Source organism: Peromyscus californicus, unplaced genomic scaffold, assembly GCF_007827085.1.
Source record: "Peromyscus californicus insignis strain IS unplaced genomic scaffold, ASM782708v3 Scaffold_4__1_contigs__length_199733344, whole genome shotgun sequence".
Classification (NCBI taxonomy): Eukaryota; Metazoa; Chordata; class Mammalia; order Rodentia; family Cricetidae; genus Peromyscus; species Peromyscus californicus.
The window spans coordinates 53,869,944-53,884,567 of NW_026294562.1; the positions used below are offsets into that span (position 1 = coordinate 53,869,944).

Genomic DNA, 14,624 nt, shown 5'->3' on the forward strand with positions numbered 1-14,624 from the left:
ACGCGAAGGGAAGGGGCGGGCACTTCCGCTTGAGGGGAAAGAGGTGGAGCTTGGGGGGCCAAGCCGACCGGTGAACTCCGAGATCCTGCGTGTCCAGGTTGGATGTAGGAGGACTCCTGGTTTGGGGGCTATGAGCATTGGCGCTCCTAGTGCTGCTGGGCGGTAGGGATGCCCAAAGATTTTACAGGTTTGAGACAGCAGGAGTCCAGGAGCTTGCTGGGCTCAGGACTCTTGGTGGGATGATACTCGCTGCCCAAGCAGTAAGTAGTCAGGGATCTGCAGAAGGGTCACGGTCAGGATTTCTGTGGAAGAGAGGGTCAGCTCGTTCCCTAGAGTGACAGGATGGCCATCTGTGTCTTCCTCCAGGACTTCCCTGTCACACCATGGACCCTGAGGTGTCCCTCTTGCTGCTGTGCCCTCTTGGGGGACTGTCCCAGGAGCAGGTAGCAGTAGAGCTGAGCCCAGCTCATGACCGTCGTCCACTGCCTGGAGGAGACAAGACCATTACTGCCATCTGGGAGACCCGGCTACAGACCCAACCCTGGATCTTTGATGCTCCCAAGTTCCGCCTTCACTCAGCCACACTGGCATCCAGCCCACCTGGGCCACAGCTGCTCCTGCACCTGGGTCTGACTTCCTACCGGGACTTCCTGGGCACCAACTGGTCCAGCTCGGCCTCCTGGCTGCGACAGCAGGGAGCTACAGATTGGGGTGACAAGCAAGCCTATCTGGCAGACCCACTGGGGGTGGGTGCCACGTTGGTCACAGCTGATGACTTCCTTGTCTTCCTGCGCCGCTCTCAGCAGGTGGCCGAGGCACCTGGGCTGGTGGACGTGCCCGGTGGGCACCCTGAACCTCAGGTAAAACGACTGGCTGGGTACAAGGGCACGAAGTCCCAGCGCCTGGTTCTGTTTCATTGCCTCTTAAAGGGAAAAGTGGCCTGGTGTTTCCGAGGCTGCAGCCTCCTCCCATGCTGCGGCCCTGCTAGAGGACTGTCCAGGAGAAAGTATGGGCTCAGCTGAGCACAGCCCGTGACTCTCACCACTCCGGAGAGGAAGGTGCTCCCTGCCATTTGGGAGACCCAGCTGTAGATCTAAGCCGAAACCCACCTATGGAAGCTAGGGATCATGGGAGGAGAGACTGAAGGGGGGGAGATGTTTTTTCTCACCTTATGTAATCCTTCCTAGCTAGACTTCTGATTGTTTATTTGGAATAGGAGGGCCTGGGTTAGGGGATTGCCAAGACTCCCACACTGAGTCTGCCCTAGGCACCCATGGCCAACAAGAGGAAAAGCAGTGTGGGAATCGGTGTAGATGAAGGCTGAGCCTAAATTTTTCACAGGCCCTGTGCTCTGGTGGCAACCCCCAACACAAGGACCTCCCTGGGGAACTGGTGGTCCAGGAACTCTTCTCCAGTGTCCTACAGGAGATATGTGATGAGGTGAGTGACAGGGGCCCCAGACATATGATGGGCATGAGTGAGGGGTAGAATTTGCTAGAAATCCACAGGCCTGGGCAGCAGTGAGGGTCTGCATGAGCCTAGCTGGCATTGAGAAAGAGCATGGCATTAATGCTGGAGCCATGATTCCTTGGTCCTCACATTCTTTCCTACAGTGGAAACAATAAAAATGTCTAGTCTGTTCCAATACTTGCTGAAAAATAGTGTCTTGGTTACTAAATCAACTTCACTTGGGTAAAAGAACTTCCCTGGACAATTTGTTCCATTTCTCATCTGTAGAATGAGCATACCCAGAGCCTGTATTTTGTGTAATGGGCACTTGGCTAGCAAAACAAACAATGCTGAGGGTCACAGGCCATTGAGGGTTGAGGATGTAGCTCAGTTTAGCTGGTAGATTGTTTGCCTAGCACAGTGGTTCTCAATCTCCCAGTGCTGCAACCCTTAACACATGTGGTTCCACATGTGGTGGTGACCTCCAACCATACAATTATTTTCGTTGTTACTTCATAATTGTAATTTTACTAGTTTTTACAATTTTCACATGTTTGCTGTTATGAACCATAATGTAAATATCTGTGTTTTCCAATGGTCTTAAGTGACCTCTGTGAAAAGGTTGACCTCCTAAGGGGTCACGACCCACAGGTTGAGAAACATTGGCCTAGCATCTCCAAGGCCTGGGCCTTGATCTTCAGTACCATATAAAACAGGTACAGTGGTGCATACCTGTAATCCCAGCACTCAGGAGGTGAAGGCAGAGGATCAGAAATTCAGGGCCATCTTTGCTAAATATTGAGTCTAAGGCTAGCCTGAGCTACATGAGGCCCTGTCTCAACAAAAGTAAACATATAAAACACCAAACCAACCAACAACCAACAACAACAAAAACCCAGGCCACTGAGAAGTCAGCCTGACAGGTGGGACTCCCTGCCACAGGTGAACCTGCCACTGCACACCCTGAGCCGGCCACTGTTACTGGGCATCGCTTGCAATGAGACCAGCGCGGGCAGAGCCAGTGCAGAGTTCTATGTCCAGTGAGTGGGCTCTGGGGTGCAGGACCCTGGGTGAGGCGGGTGGGGATGGAGTGGGTTTGAGGCAACTGGAGTTCTGCAGGGTTCCTGTAAGGTCTGGACACCCACCAAGCCGTCCTCATGTTCTTGTCCAGATGCAGCCTAACTTCAGAGGAGGTCAGGAGTTACTACATGAATGGGGGACCTGAGGCCCACGAGTCTACAGGAATCATCTTTGTGGAGACACAGGTGTGCAGTTGAGGCTTTCAAGGTGGTCTGGTGATGGGGGAAAAGGATACCTGGGTGAGGCAGAGAACTCCCTGGTCTCCTAGTTTCCAGAGGCACAAAGCTTGGCTCCTACCTAAGGGACAGGAGTACTGAGGTTCAGCAACGCTGGACACAGTCCCAGTAGAAAGAGGGGCCTGATGTCTGGGTCTCACTGATTTCTCGCAGAGGGTCCAGAGACTGCAGGAGACGGAGATGTGGGCACAACTCTGCCCTTCAGCCAAAGGGGCCATCCTCCTCTACAATCGCCATCCAACTCTACAGTCGGGTGCTGGGAAGTCCCACCTAAGTAATCCTAGCGTCCCAGCCCTATCACTACAGCTCTGAAGACAATAAAGGACTTTTATTCTTGGGTTCCGTTGGCTTCTGCTGCTTCTCTGAAATCTGGGATCCTCGGGGAGAACCTGGGGTGGGTGAGAAGGGCTGACCACGTGGCAGAAAGGAAACAAAACAAAGGGCCCCATAGCGCAGCCTCCGTGTGGCCCTCTCGTTTGGTGAATGTGAACCGCGCCTCACCGCTGAGCGGGACGGGGCGGGAGGCCTTCCTCGAGGCCAGGCCCGGAACGGGACCGGTAGACAGCGGTCCTTGGAGGAACCCCAGCGCTTCCGCTTCGCGGACTCCGGCGCCCTAGACCAATGAGCGCACGGGGGCGGGTCCTTTGCTGCACGTCCTCAGCTTCCTGCCCAATTGTGATTGGCCTGAGCCTTACGCCAATGAGAGCTCGGGGGCGGGGCCTGCACAGGGGCAGGAAATGGCGGCAACTGCGGAGCCTGTGAGTAGGGGACAGAGGCGGGGCTTGGCTGTGGCTCCTCCTTCGCACGCCCCCCTAACGCTGCAGGTGGGGAGGGGTGTCCCCGGTCCTGAGCTGGTGGTGGTCCAGACTTGGAGGCCAGTGCTGGAAGAAGGGTCAGGGCCCCAGCATCTGATTCTTAGTAAAGAGGCCTTTCCCAATCTGCTTAAGTCTGCCTTTGTGGGAAACTGAGGCAGGCTCCTTCCCTCTGCCCCGATACCCGAAGTCCGGCCCAGTTGGGACCCAATGCACCCCTCTTGGGGACCTCCCCTTCCCAGCTGCCCGCCCGCCGTCATCATGCCGTCCCTGGTGCTCCTGCTGCCCCTGCGCCCATTCCGGCTGTGGCCCCGCAGCCCTTCCACCCGACTTCTCACAGCCGCCGCAGGGCAGCGGTGAGTTGAGCTCCAGATCTTGGCGGTGTTGTTCTGAGATAGTTGTCTCTGTATGATATGTCAAGTGCCTTTAGAGGTTTGTCCCAGATAACCCTCACCTTCAGTGCTGGACACTAAGCATCAAGAGTTAAGAGCAGAGCCCCGGGATTAGATAAGTGACAGATTGGGAATGGGAGCCCAGGTCAAACCCAGTGCTCTTTCCGTAGTTCTGGTATGTTGCCTCGCTTCACTGTGCATACTCTGGGAAAGGGGAGGTTGGGTACAAAGATTTAGATTTCTGGGCTGGAATCTGGAGACGCCCAATCAGGAGGAATAAAGTGGGGGGTGGGAATCTGCCTTTTCCTTTTCCTTTGAGATGGAGTTTTCCTGTGTTGCCCAGGCAAGGCTCCAAACTCAATCTCCAGAGTTTGGAGTTCAGGCACAGCCATCATACCTGACCTGGAAATCTTTTTTCCCCCTCAGTACTGGCACTGGAACACAGAACCTCATGCATGAGAGACGAGGAAATCTTTTTTTTTTTTTTTTTTTTGATACAGGGTCTCATGTAGTCTAGGCTAGCCTCAAACTTACTAATAGCCAAGGCATTTAGCCAATGAATCTCGGACTTTGCCTCCACCTCTCAAGTGCTGGGATTACAAGTGGACACCACCTTACATCAAATCTGCTATTTTAAATAAGTTTTCAGGAGCTGGAGAGATGGCTCAGAGAGAGAGAGCACTTGCCACTCTCACAGAGGACCCAGTGGTTTCTTTTTTGTTTTTCAGATTTATTTACTTATTATGTACAGTGTATTCTGCCTGCGTGTATGCCTGCATGCCAGAAGAGGGCACCAAATCTCATTATAGGTGGTTGTGAGCCACCATGTGGTTGCTGGGAATTGAACTCAGGACCTCTGGAAGAGAGGCCAGTGCTCTTAACCTCTGAGCCATCTCTCCAGCCCAAGGACCCAGTTTTGATTCCCAGCATCAACATGACGACTCACAACCACACTCTTCTGACCTGTTGGGGGCACCAGGCATTCACGTGGTGCACATACCTACAGACACTCATATACATAAAATTAAGTAATAAATCTTTAAAGCTTTTTAGCCAGGATGGTGGCAGGATGGTGGTATGCATCTCCAGGCCCAGAACTTGGGAGGCAAAGGCAAGCTCTGTGAGCTTAAGGCTAGTCTGGTCTGCCTAGGGAGTTCCAGGTCAGACAAAGCTAGTGAGGCCCTGTTTTTAAAAAAGCAGCAGCAGAACCCTTTTGGGTCTGTGGTGTAGGAGTCTGAGGACTACACTTTGAAAATGAGAAGTCTTGACCATTCCTGAATCACCCAAAGGGAAGGGTAATCTGGGGGCTAGATGTATCTTGGGATTAACTTCAGTTCCTGGTGACTGAACTTAAGGGTGTGTCCCAGGGAGAGGATGGCAGGACAGGGCAACGGTGCCCCATGGTCTCCTAAGCGTCTGCAGGTTTGGGCTTCTCTCCACAGGCCTGCTGCTACTAATTACTATGAATTGTTGGGGGTGCATCCTGGTGCCAGTGCTGAAGAGGTTAAACGTGCTTTCTTCACCAAGTCAAAAGAGGTATTGGTGTCCCCAAGGTGAGGAGGGAGGAAGATGAGATCTGAGCCAGACACAGGGGCACTCCAGCTTCCTGGGATAGGTCTGTATCTCTAGCTGGTAGCACATTCCTTCCACCTGCATGGATAGGAGGTACTCAATATCCTCTATGAGGAAAGAATCTGGCAAGGCCAGGGGTCCTTCTGGTGTGTCTCTTTTTCTTTGTTTTTTTGAGATAGGATCTCACACTGTAGCCCAAACTGGTGTCCCAAACTTTCAGTGGTCCCCCTATCTCCACCTTCCTAGAACTGGAGTCACAGATGTGAACTAAAGATCTGGTTGCTTTTCTTGGATGAAAAGTACAGGAGTCTGTACTTTGTGATTCTCTGGCCTTTGGGAGGGATCAGCAAGCCTGTGAGTGAGCGGCAGTGTCCCACAGGCAAGGTCTGTGGGAGTGATGTCAGTCTTTATGGGTGGACATCATCAGGATAGGTCCTGGGAAGGACCTGGAAAATGAGATAAGGGGACCCCTGTCTCACCCCAGCTGCACCCTGACCGAGACCCTGGGAACCCAGCCCTGCATAGCCGCTTTGTGGAGCTGAATGAGGCCTACCGAGTGCTCAGCCGTGAGGAGAGTCGTCGCAACTATGACCACCAGCTGCATTCAGCCAGTCCCCCCAAATCTTCAGGGACCACAGCCCAGCCTAAGTATACCCAAGAGACACACAGGTATCGTAGTCCTGACTCGTGGTATCTCCACCCTGAAGCCTTCCAGAGAGCTTCATCTTTCCACTGCTCTTTTGTTCTTCAGCAGCTCCTGGGAACCCCCCAACGCACAATACTGGGCCCAGTTTCACACTGTGAGGCCACAGGGGCCTGAGGCAAGGCGGCAGCAACATAAACACAACCAGCGGGTACTAGGGTACTGCCTCCTGCTCATGCTGGCAGGCATGGGCCTGCACTATGTCGCTTTCAGGTGCCTCTCCATCCTTCCTGGGGTACTGGGCAGAGGGTGGGTGAAGAGTGCTGTGGCCAGCCAGCCACAGCTGCCTATGACCCACATACTTTGTCTCTCTCAAGCTAAGAACTTTGTGAAATCAGTCTTTGGAGCCTTGCCTTGCTGGGTAAAGGCAGCATTGCATGAAAGGGCTAAAATTGCTTTGTTTCTCATAACTTGAATGCTAATCTTTGGTGCTGGTTGTTGGTGAGGCTAGAGTCATCCAAAATGATGCACAAGGAGGGCATAGACAAAACCCTGGGGTTCTCTCTCTAGCACGTCATAAAACAGGCATGGTGGTGTGTACCTGGAATCTCAGCACTCAGGAGACGGAGGCAGGAAGATGAGAAGCTTGGGGGCTGGAGAAATGGTTTGGTGATTAAGATTGCTTGCTGCTCCTATAGAGGAGCAGAATTCAATTCCTAGCACCCACATACGATAGTCCACAGCTGCCAGGAGATCTGATGCCCTCCTCTGACCTTCAAGCAAACCTGACACACATGACATACAGATGTGCACACACACACACACACACACACACACACACACACACACACATGCACACATACACACAAAGAAATCTTTCCCTTTCTTAAGTTCAGTGTTGTCCTTGGCTACATTACTGAATTTGAGGGCTGCCTAGGCCACATTAAACTCTGTTTCAATATAGAAAGAAAGCAGACGGGATTGAGGAGGACAAGGGCAGTGTGACAGAGACAGCCCTTGCTGACAGCTAGGGGCTCACCCCACTCCTTCATGCATGCTGTAATTCCAGATTTCTGTAGCACAGAAACCCAAAGGATGGTGCCCACTGCCAGTACTGCCTAGTTCAGCAATGGAGATGAGAGAAATACGTCCCCTTTCTAATCTCCTGGGAGGGGCACCCTGATTTCAGACTTGTTTAACCAATCTTCACAAGCTAGCCAGGGACTTAGGGTACCACTCAGCCCTGCATTGACCTGGACCACTTGGTGTCCTTCCTCCCCACCCCCGAAACAGGGTTTCTCTGTGTATCCCAGACTGTCCTAAAACTCATTCTCGTTCTGTAGACCAGGCTGGCCTCGAACTCACAGAGATCTGCTTGCCTCTGTCTCCCAAGTGCTGGGATTAAAAGTGTGCACCACCACCACCCAACTTGTGCCCCTTTCCCCCCAATTTATCACAGGATTGTCTGGTAGGAGGGGAGATGTGAAGTTGTGTGGGAGATTCTAGAGCCTGGTTGAGGACCAGGGCTTCAGGGACAGCAGAGTCTGGAGAACCAGGGTTAATTGCAATTCCCTCACAGGAAGCTGGAGCAGGTGCACCGGAGCTTCATGGATGAAAAGGATCGGATCATCACAGCCATCTACAATGATACAAGGGCGAGGGCCAGGTCTGTCACTGCTCCATCTTTCCTCGCTCCCTGCCCCAGAAACATCCGTCAGGATTCCTGCCCTATCTATCTTTTCTCCAGGGCCAACAGAGCCAGGATTCAGCAGGAGCGCCAGCAGAGGCAGAAGCCTCGGAATGGACCCTCCCTGCCTCCAGAAGGCCCTGGGATTGTGCCCCAGGACGGCAGCCCTTGAGGGGCTCACTTTGGTGGGACTCGCATTGGTTCTCTCTTTGCTGCTTGTCCAGGACTACACATTTCCCACAACACGTGCAATAAATTCATTTTCAGACTCTTGTCTGGCTCGGTCCTTCAGGTCACACATTTCCTCACCCTTCACCTCTTGGTGCAGCGACCCCGGAGCCCGGCCTCCTGAGCGGTGCGTCCCCTTTCCCCTGCAGCAGCCGGAGGGGGCGTTTGGAGGGGACCAGCTCCGCCCCCGCCCCGCCTCCGCCCGCAGCCCGGTGGGGAGCGCCTGTTTAGGTCACATGAGCCTCCAGCCCGCCAGCCCCGGCCAGGCCCCCTGCCACCCTTGCGGTCCCTGCCGCCCGCCGTCCCCGCCACCACCACCAGCCGCCTGCCCATCCCGATCCTCCAGCCGCCGCCGCGGCGCTGCGCTGCGCTGCCTGCGCCCAGGGCTCGGGAGGGGGCTGCGGAGGAGCCGCCCCCCGCGCCGGGCCCCGGGTCCCCACGCCCGGGCCCGCGCCATGGGGCTCTGGCTGCCGCCGCCCCCCGCGCCGCCAGGCTAGGGCTATGCGGGCCCCCCCGGCGCGCGGCTCCCACGGGCACCATGAGCCCCCTGCTCCGCCGCCTGCTGCTCGCCGCGCTGCTGCAGCTGGCCCGCACCCAGGTATGTGCGTCCACCACGTCCAGCTTGCCCGCCCGCGGTGCCCTCTCAAGGTTGGCGGAAGTAGGGAGGCGCCCGCTACCTCTACGGAGGGAATCCGCTGGTCCAACTGGGCATAAACCTGGGTGCCCCTCTGTGCAGGCCGGCTAGCCCTAGCCCTAGCCCCCGGGCCACTCCCCCGCCCCACCCTATCCCCTGGGCTCCTGGGGGGCGGAGCTGCCTCAGTACCCTCGGAACCTCGTTTGCCTCCCACTGTCCTCGCTCCTGACCTAAAACAAGCCCAGCTCCGAGGCTTGGGGTTTAGTGCCACTTCCATAGTATGTCTGGTGGGTCTTGGGCCAGGGAAAAGTCCCAGGTGGCTAAGTGGACAAGGAAAATTAGAGCCGAGGTCCTGTGAACAGAACAATCTGGAAAGATGTCAGAAAGGAGCAAGAAACCTGACTCAGGGCCAGAGCACTTACACAGACACAGGACTAGCCCTTATAGAGTGCACCTTGGGCCCAGGTATCTTCTTTCCCACAGGCCCCTGTGTCCCAGTTTGATGGCCCCAGCCACCAGAAGAAAGGTAATAGTAGTTAACAATAACTTGACACCAGCCAGTACTAAGAGGGGTTGGCACATGCCCTGAGTTTATGTCCCTCATCTTGTGTGATCCCAGCTCCTTTGGGAGATGCCATTTCTCCCAAATGAGGAAACTGAGGCAGAGGAAGACAGGTTTAAAGGGAGGGTTGGGGTGGTGGTGACAGGGTCATAGAGAGGCTCCATGCTTGAAGCAGTGTCAGGAAACCCGGTAAGAACTTAATCCATCTGGGTCTGCCCACAGCGGTGTCATGGATAGATGTTTATGCACGTGCCACATGCCAGCCCAGGGAGGTGGTGGTGCCTCTGAGCATGGAGCTCATGGGCAATGTGGTCAAACAACTAGTGCCCAGCTGTGTGACCGTGCAGCGCTGTGGTGGCTGCTGCCCTGACGACGGCCTGGAATGTGTGCCCACTGGGCAACACCAAGTCCGAATGCAGGTATTGGGGCCTATGGGTCGTGTGTGTTGATGGGACAATGGTGCTCTGGGGCTTGGGTCTGCCCAGACAGATACACAGGAGGCGGGAAGTTCTGGCCGTTCTTCCTCTAGCCCATGAGTATCCCCTTTCTCTGTCTTTCTGCTGGCCCCCCGCCACTCACTATCTCTTCCTCATTCTCCTGAGTACAGATCCTCATGATCCAGTACCCGAGCAGTCAGCTGGGGGAGATGTCCCTGGAAGAACACAGCCAATGTGAATGCAGGTGCCAGCCAGGACTAACTAGCATGAGGTGGGGGTATCAGGCATGGGACTGCACCGTAGTAGAAGGGACCAGGTGGCTAAGAGTAGAGCCAGAAGTAGGCATGGATCCTGGGGCAAGGGAGCAGGAGGCTTGGGTTTCCTGACTCTCTCTTATCTCTCTCCTCTCTTCCTCTCTCTCTTTCTCATTTTTCAGACCAAAAAAGGAGAATGCTGTGAAGCCATATAGGTGAGTTCCTGAGACTTGCTGCTGGTCCAGGAGAGAGCACATGGGTAGGTTGGGAGGTACACAAGTGAGCCAGGAGGCCGCAGCTCCTCTTTGCTTTCTCCTCCCACCTGACACCCCTTCCTTTTCATGCTCCCCAAATCAATGCATTCTGTCCCAGTCCTAGCTCCTGGGAAGACTCTTTCCACCCCAGACATGTCGCTTCTCCTCCTAGGGCTGCCATACCCCACCACCGTCCCCAGCCCCGCTCTGTTCCGGGCTGGGACTCTGCCCCGGGAGCACCTTCCCCAGCTGACATCATCCATCCCACTCCAGCCCCAGGACCCTCTGCCCACGTTGCACCCAGCGCCGTCAGCGCCCTGACCCCCGGACCTGCCGCTGCCGCTGCCGACGCCGCAGCTTCCTCCGTTGCCAAGGGCGGGGCTTAGAGCTCAACCCAGACACCTGCAGGTGAGGAGTCTATGGGGTGGCACAGCAAGGCTGTGTCCTGGAGCAGGTCCAGGTGAGCCTGCCAGTGGGAGAAAGGCCAGGGAAGGAGGAGCCAGGTGCATGTGTTAAACATTTACTGCGCATCTGCTAGCAACCAGATCAACAAAAACACAGCTCAAGTTCGGACACACAAGTCAGACAGTGGGAGAGATGATGCCACCACCAGTAAAGGATGCTGAGCACTGTGATAGGGGCATCCGGTCTTATCTCTGAGCAATCAGCCATCTCCTGGAGTGGAACTAAAGAAGACTTTGTTCAATTTGCAGAGCTTTATGTCTCCACAGAAGCCCATTTGCTCCGCTTTATAGGCTGTGAGAGAGCAAGGGAGTATGGGAGCCCCATGTGCCTCTGCTTACAGTGCTTAAGTAGCCCTTCTGTGTTCCATGGGGTTATGATATATGGGCCAGGCCCTGGAGGACCCCAGAGAGTATCAGGAGAAAACAGGGTTCAAAAAAGGAAAAAGAAATGCATTGAGAGGATTGGGACCAGACATAGAAGTATATGCCAGGAATCTTGGCACTCAGGTGGAGGTAGAAGGATTGGGAGTTCAAGGTCAACCTCAACTACAGAGAGAGTTTGAAGCCAGCTTGGGCTACTTGAGAAAACAAACCCACAAGAAGACAAAAAGGAACTTTGGCTGGGTATGGTGGTACACACCTGTAATCCCAGCACTCAGGAGGGAGAGGCTGGGTATGGTGGTGCACACCTGTAATCCCAGCACTCAGGAGGTAGAGGCTGGGTATGGTGGTGCACACCTGTAATCCCAGCACTCAGGAGGGAGAGGCTCGAGAGATTTTGAGGACAATCTGGGCTGTAGATCAAAGTGCTCTCAACAAACAAACAATAATAACAAAGAAGAGCTGGGGATGTAACTGAGTTGGTAGAATGCTTGTGTAGCATGTAAGAAACCTTGGGTTTGATCTTGAGCTCCAAATGAAATCAGGTATGGTGGCACTCAAAAGTTCAAGGTCATTCCTTGTGACATAGTGAGTTTGAAGCTAGCTTGGCCCACATGAGTAAACAGGGGCTGGAGAGATGGCTCAGTGGTTAAGAACACTTTCTGCTCTTGCAGAGGATCCAGGTATGGTTTCCAAAACCTACATGGTGGCTCATAATCATCCATAACTCCAGTTCCAGAACATCCAATACCTCTTCTGCAGACACCAGGTGTACATGCAGTGCACACATATGTATGCAAGCAAAACACTCATATACACAATAGGAAAGATATCATGCTGGTCAGTGGTGGTGGCACACGCCTTTAATCCCAGCACTTGGGAGGCAGAAGCAGGAGGATCTCTGAATTCAAGACCAGCCTGGTCTACAAAGTGAGTTCCAGGACACCCCAGGGTTACTCAGAGAAACTGTTCGTTGTCTCAAACAAACAAAAATGATGCCATAAACAAACAAACAAACAAATAAATAATAGGGGCTGGAGAGGTGGCTCAGCTGGCAATGTATCTACCATTTGAGCATGAAGACCTGACTTTGGATCCTTAACTCCATGAAGAAAGGTAAGAGAGATACATTGTAACCTAGTGTTGGACCCCCAGGCAAAGACAAAAGGAACCCTGGAATTTTTTGGCCAAGCATCATAGAAGAATCAGCCAGCTTCACGCTTGGTGACCCTGTCTCCAAAGGTTAAAATGTGGAGGGGGTGGAGAGAGGTGACTAAGAATGCTGCTGCTCCTGCAGAAGACTGAGTACAGGTCCGGAACCCTCTTGGTTGAGGGTCGCAATTCCAGCTGCTGCAGCTCCCTCTTCTGGCTTCCTCAGGCACCTGTATACATGTGCGTATACAGCCAGACATTTATACACATAAAAGAGTAAAAATAGCAAAATATGTTCTTGTTTGTTTTGTTTTTTAGACAGTGTCTCTTTACATAGCTTTGGCTGTACTGGACGCTCTGTAGACCAGGCTAGCCTTGAACTCATACATCTGTCTGCCTCTGCCTCCTAAGTGTTGGGATCAAAGGTGTACACCATACACCAGGCAAAAGGGATAAAGGTGGAGGATGATCAAGCCACAAGTATATAACACACACGCACGCACACGCGCGCACACACACACACCAGCCCCCCCCCCCAATTTTTTTAAAAGTTTTCTTATTTTTATGTGCACTGGTCTTTTGCCTGCATGTGTGTGTGTGTGTGAGGGTGTCAGATCCCCTAGAACTGGAGTTTCAGACAGTTGTGAGCTGCCATGTGGGTGCTGGGCACTAAACTGAGTCCTCTGGAAGAACAGCCAGTGCTCTGAACCACTGAGCCATCTCTCCAGTCCATTTAAGAAGATTTTTTTTTAAATGAATAAATATAAAAGAAGAGCTTGGAGTTAAGCCCCAGCCAGCACTAATATCCCTTCCTCCACTCCCCAGGTGCCGGAAGCCTCGAAAATGACAAGATGTTTTTCAGACTCAGCAGGGCCATTTGCCTCATAGGCCCCAACTTAGTGGGAGAAGACAGGAGCATAGAAGAACCGACTTGGACTGGGAGGAAGCTGCCCCAGGACCTGGACCTTTTAGAGAGCTCTCCTGCCAGCCTTTGTCTCCTAGCATTGCCATCTAACAACTGACAAGGAACCTCATATCTCCCCTTAGGGGGATCAGGGAACCAGCTCGGCCAAACACCCTGGTCTAGGGAGCATCTTCTGGCTGCTCTGTTTCCCCTCACTACAAACACTCCAAACCTCTGCAAATACTGGGATTTGGGCTTTGTTACAGTAACTGTGACCCCCCGCCCCAATCCTGATAAAGAGATGGAAGGCACTATCCCGGCTTACTTCTGTCATTGTTTGCCACTCTCCAGGCTGGCCAGCTTGGGCAGGAAAGTATGCAACACTGCATCCGAGTCCTGCAGCTTGCCTTACTGTGCCAGTGGGGCCCAGGGCCCAACAATGGTTCCCAGGCAAAGCTACAACCACAGATTCATCAAGTCTCTTACATGAAGTCTCTGCCCCCTACCCACCACAAAGAGTCTGTCTGCCCTGGCCAGGAAAATTAAGGTGGGACCCAGACCTTAAGAGCTGTTTCCAGATGACTGCTGCCATTGGAGCCCTTTGGGCTCCAGACAAGCATGACTTCCTTCACACAACAGGACGCAACAGCCATTTCCCTTGGGGCACATTTTACGATACTGTCCCCTGTGACTGCCCTTTTCATTTCTCAGTCCGGCCCTGTGGCTGCAAGGCCTCTTTTAAGAACCGTGTCGCCCCCCCCCCCAGTCTCCTCCACCTGTACAATCCCTCGTACCCCAGGATTCATCAGCTGCAGCATGAGATAACTACCTATCCCACTCAAGCTCAGTGTCCACCCTTCTCCAGTGTCCTGGATAAAGTGGGAAGGCCAGCCTAGGTACCAAGGCTTTGTCCTACTACAGGACATTCAGGGGCAGAATTGACTGAAAGCAGCCACCCTAATGAAGGGACTGATATTGAGTGTATGGTCATGATCTAGGTGGTACCAAGGCAGGAGTAGGGTAAACTGAAGAATTCCTGATGATGATGGCCACATACTTATTTATCCACTTATGAGAGTCTCACTTAGCCCAGGCTGGCCTCAAACTCTTCATGTAGTCAAAGATGACATAAATTTCAACTCTTCCTGCATCTACCTTCAAGTACTGAAATTACAGGTTTAGACCACCACCCAGACTTATCTACAGCTGGGAATCAAACCTACCTATTCCTGCATGCTAAGCAAGCACTACCAACTTCATCTCCAGCCCTGATGCTACTTTTAAACCTTTTGTTTTGTTTTTTTTGAGACAATGTCTCATGTATCCCAGACTGGCTCAGCGTTCTTTATATAACTAGGGATGTCCTTGAACTTCTGATTCTCCAAAGCATGGGACACCACACCATTTTTATTATGTTTAAGTAACTTTCTCAATGGTGATACTGATGATCATGTTCTGGCTCCATGATGATTAGAACCTGAGT

The 14,624-nt window shown here is 53.2% G+C and overlaps 3 protein-coding genes across 10 annotated transcripts; all 3 read left to right on the plus strand.

The window, feature by feature from the left end:
• Positions 1-18: 18 nt before the first annotated feature.
• On the plus strand, positions 19-3,107 carry Nudt22 (nudix hydrolase 22). Of its 3 annotated transcripts, none has more exons than XM_052713757.1 (6): positions 19-97; positions 367-860; positions 1,342-1,440; positions 2,392-2,489; positions 2,621-2,714; positions 2,919-3,107. In XM_052713757.1, the coding sequence occupies exons 2-6, from the start codon at positions 384-386 to the stop codon at positions 3,075-3,077; spliced, it is 927 nt and encodes a 308-aa protein (XP_052569717.1). In that variant the 5' UTR covers positions 19-97; positions 367-383; the 3' UTR covers positions 3,078-3,107. The 3 variants fall into 3 exon arrangements, with proteins under 3 accessions (XP_052569717.1, XP_052569716.1, XP_052569715.1); XM_052713756.1 differs by having other exon boundaries at positions 72-260; XM_052713755.1 differs by having other exon boundaries at positions 72-860.
• Positions 3,108-3,449: 342 nt separating this feature from the next.
• Positions 3,450-8,144, plus strand: Dnajc4 (DnaJ heat shock protein family (Hsp40) member C4). 5 transcript variants are annotated; one of them, XM_052713769.1, is made up of 7 exons: positions 3,520-3,523; positions 3,820-3,933; positions 5,412-5,505; positions 6,026-6,210; positions 6,293-6,457; positions 7,764-7,850; positions 7,932-8,144. In XM_052713769.1, exons 2-7 carry the CDS (start codon positions 3,839-3,841, stop codon positions 8,041-8,043), a joined length of 738 nt encoding a protein of 245 aa, XP_052569729.1. In that variant the 5' UTR covers positions 3,520-3,523; positions 3,820-3,838; the 3' UTR covers positions 8,044-8,144. The 5 variants fall into 5 exon arrangements, with proteins under 5 accessions (XP_052569727.1, XP_052569729.1, XP_052569725.1 ...); XM_052713767.1 differs by lacking the exon at positions 3,820-3,933 and having other exon boundaries at positions 3,450-3,523; XM_052713765.1 differs by lacking the exon at positions 3,520-3,523 and having other exon boundaries at positions 3,531-3,933.
• A 366-nt stretch (positions 8,145-8,510) lies between these two features.
• Positions 8,511-13,455, plus strand: Vegfb (vascular endothelial growth factor B). Of its 2 annotated transcripts, none has more exons than XM_052713772.1 (7): positions 8,511-8,697; positions 9,217-9,259; positions 9,518-9,714; positions 9,903-9,976; positions 10,169-10,201; positions 10,413-10,648; positions 13,063-13,455. In XM_052713772.1, exons 1-6 carry the CDS (start codon positions 8,638-8,640, stop codon positions 10,624-10,626), a joined length of 621 nt encoding a protein of 206 aa, XP_052569732.1. In that variant the 5' UTR covers positions 8,511-8,637; the 3' UTR covers positions 10,627-10,648; positions 13,063-13,455. The 2 variants fall into 2 exon arrangements, with proteins under 2 accessions (XP_052569732.1, XP_052569734.1); XM_052713774.1 differs by having other exon boundaries at positions 10,514-10,648.
• Positions 13,456-14,624: the final 1,169 nt, after the last annotated feature.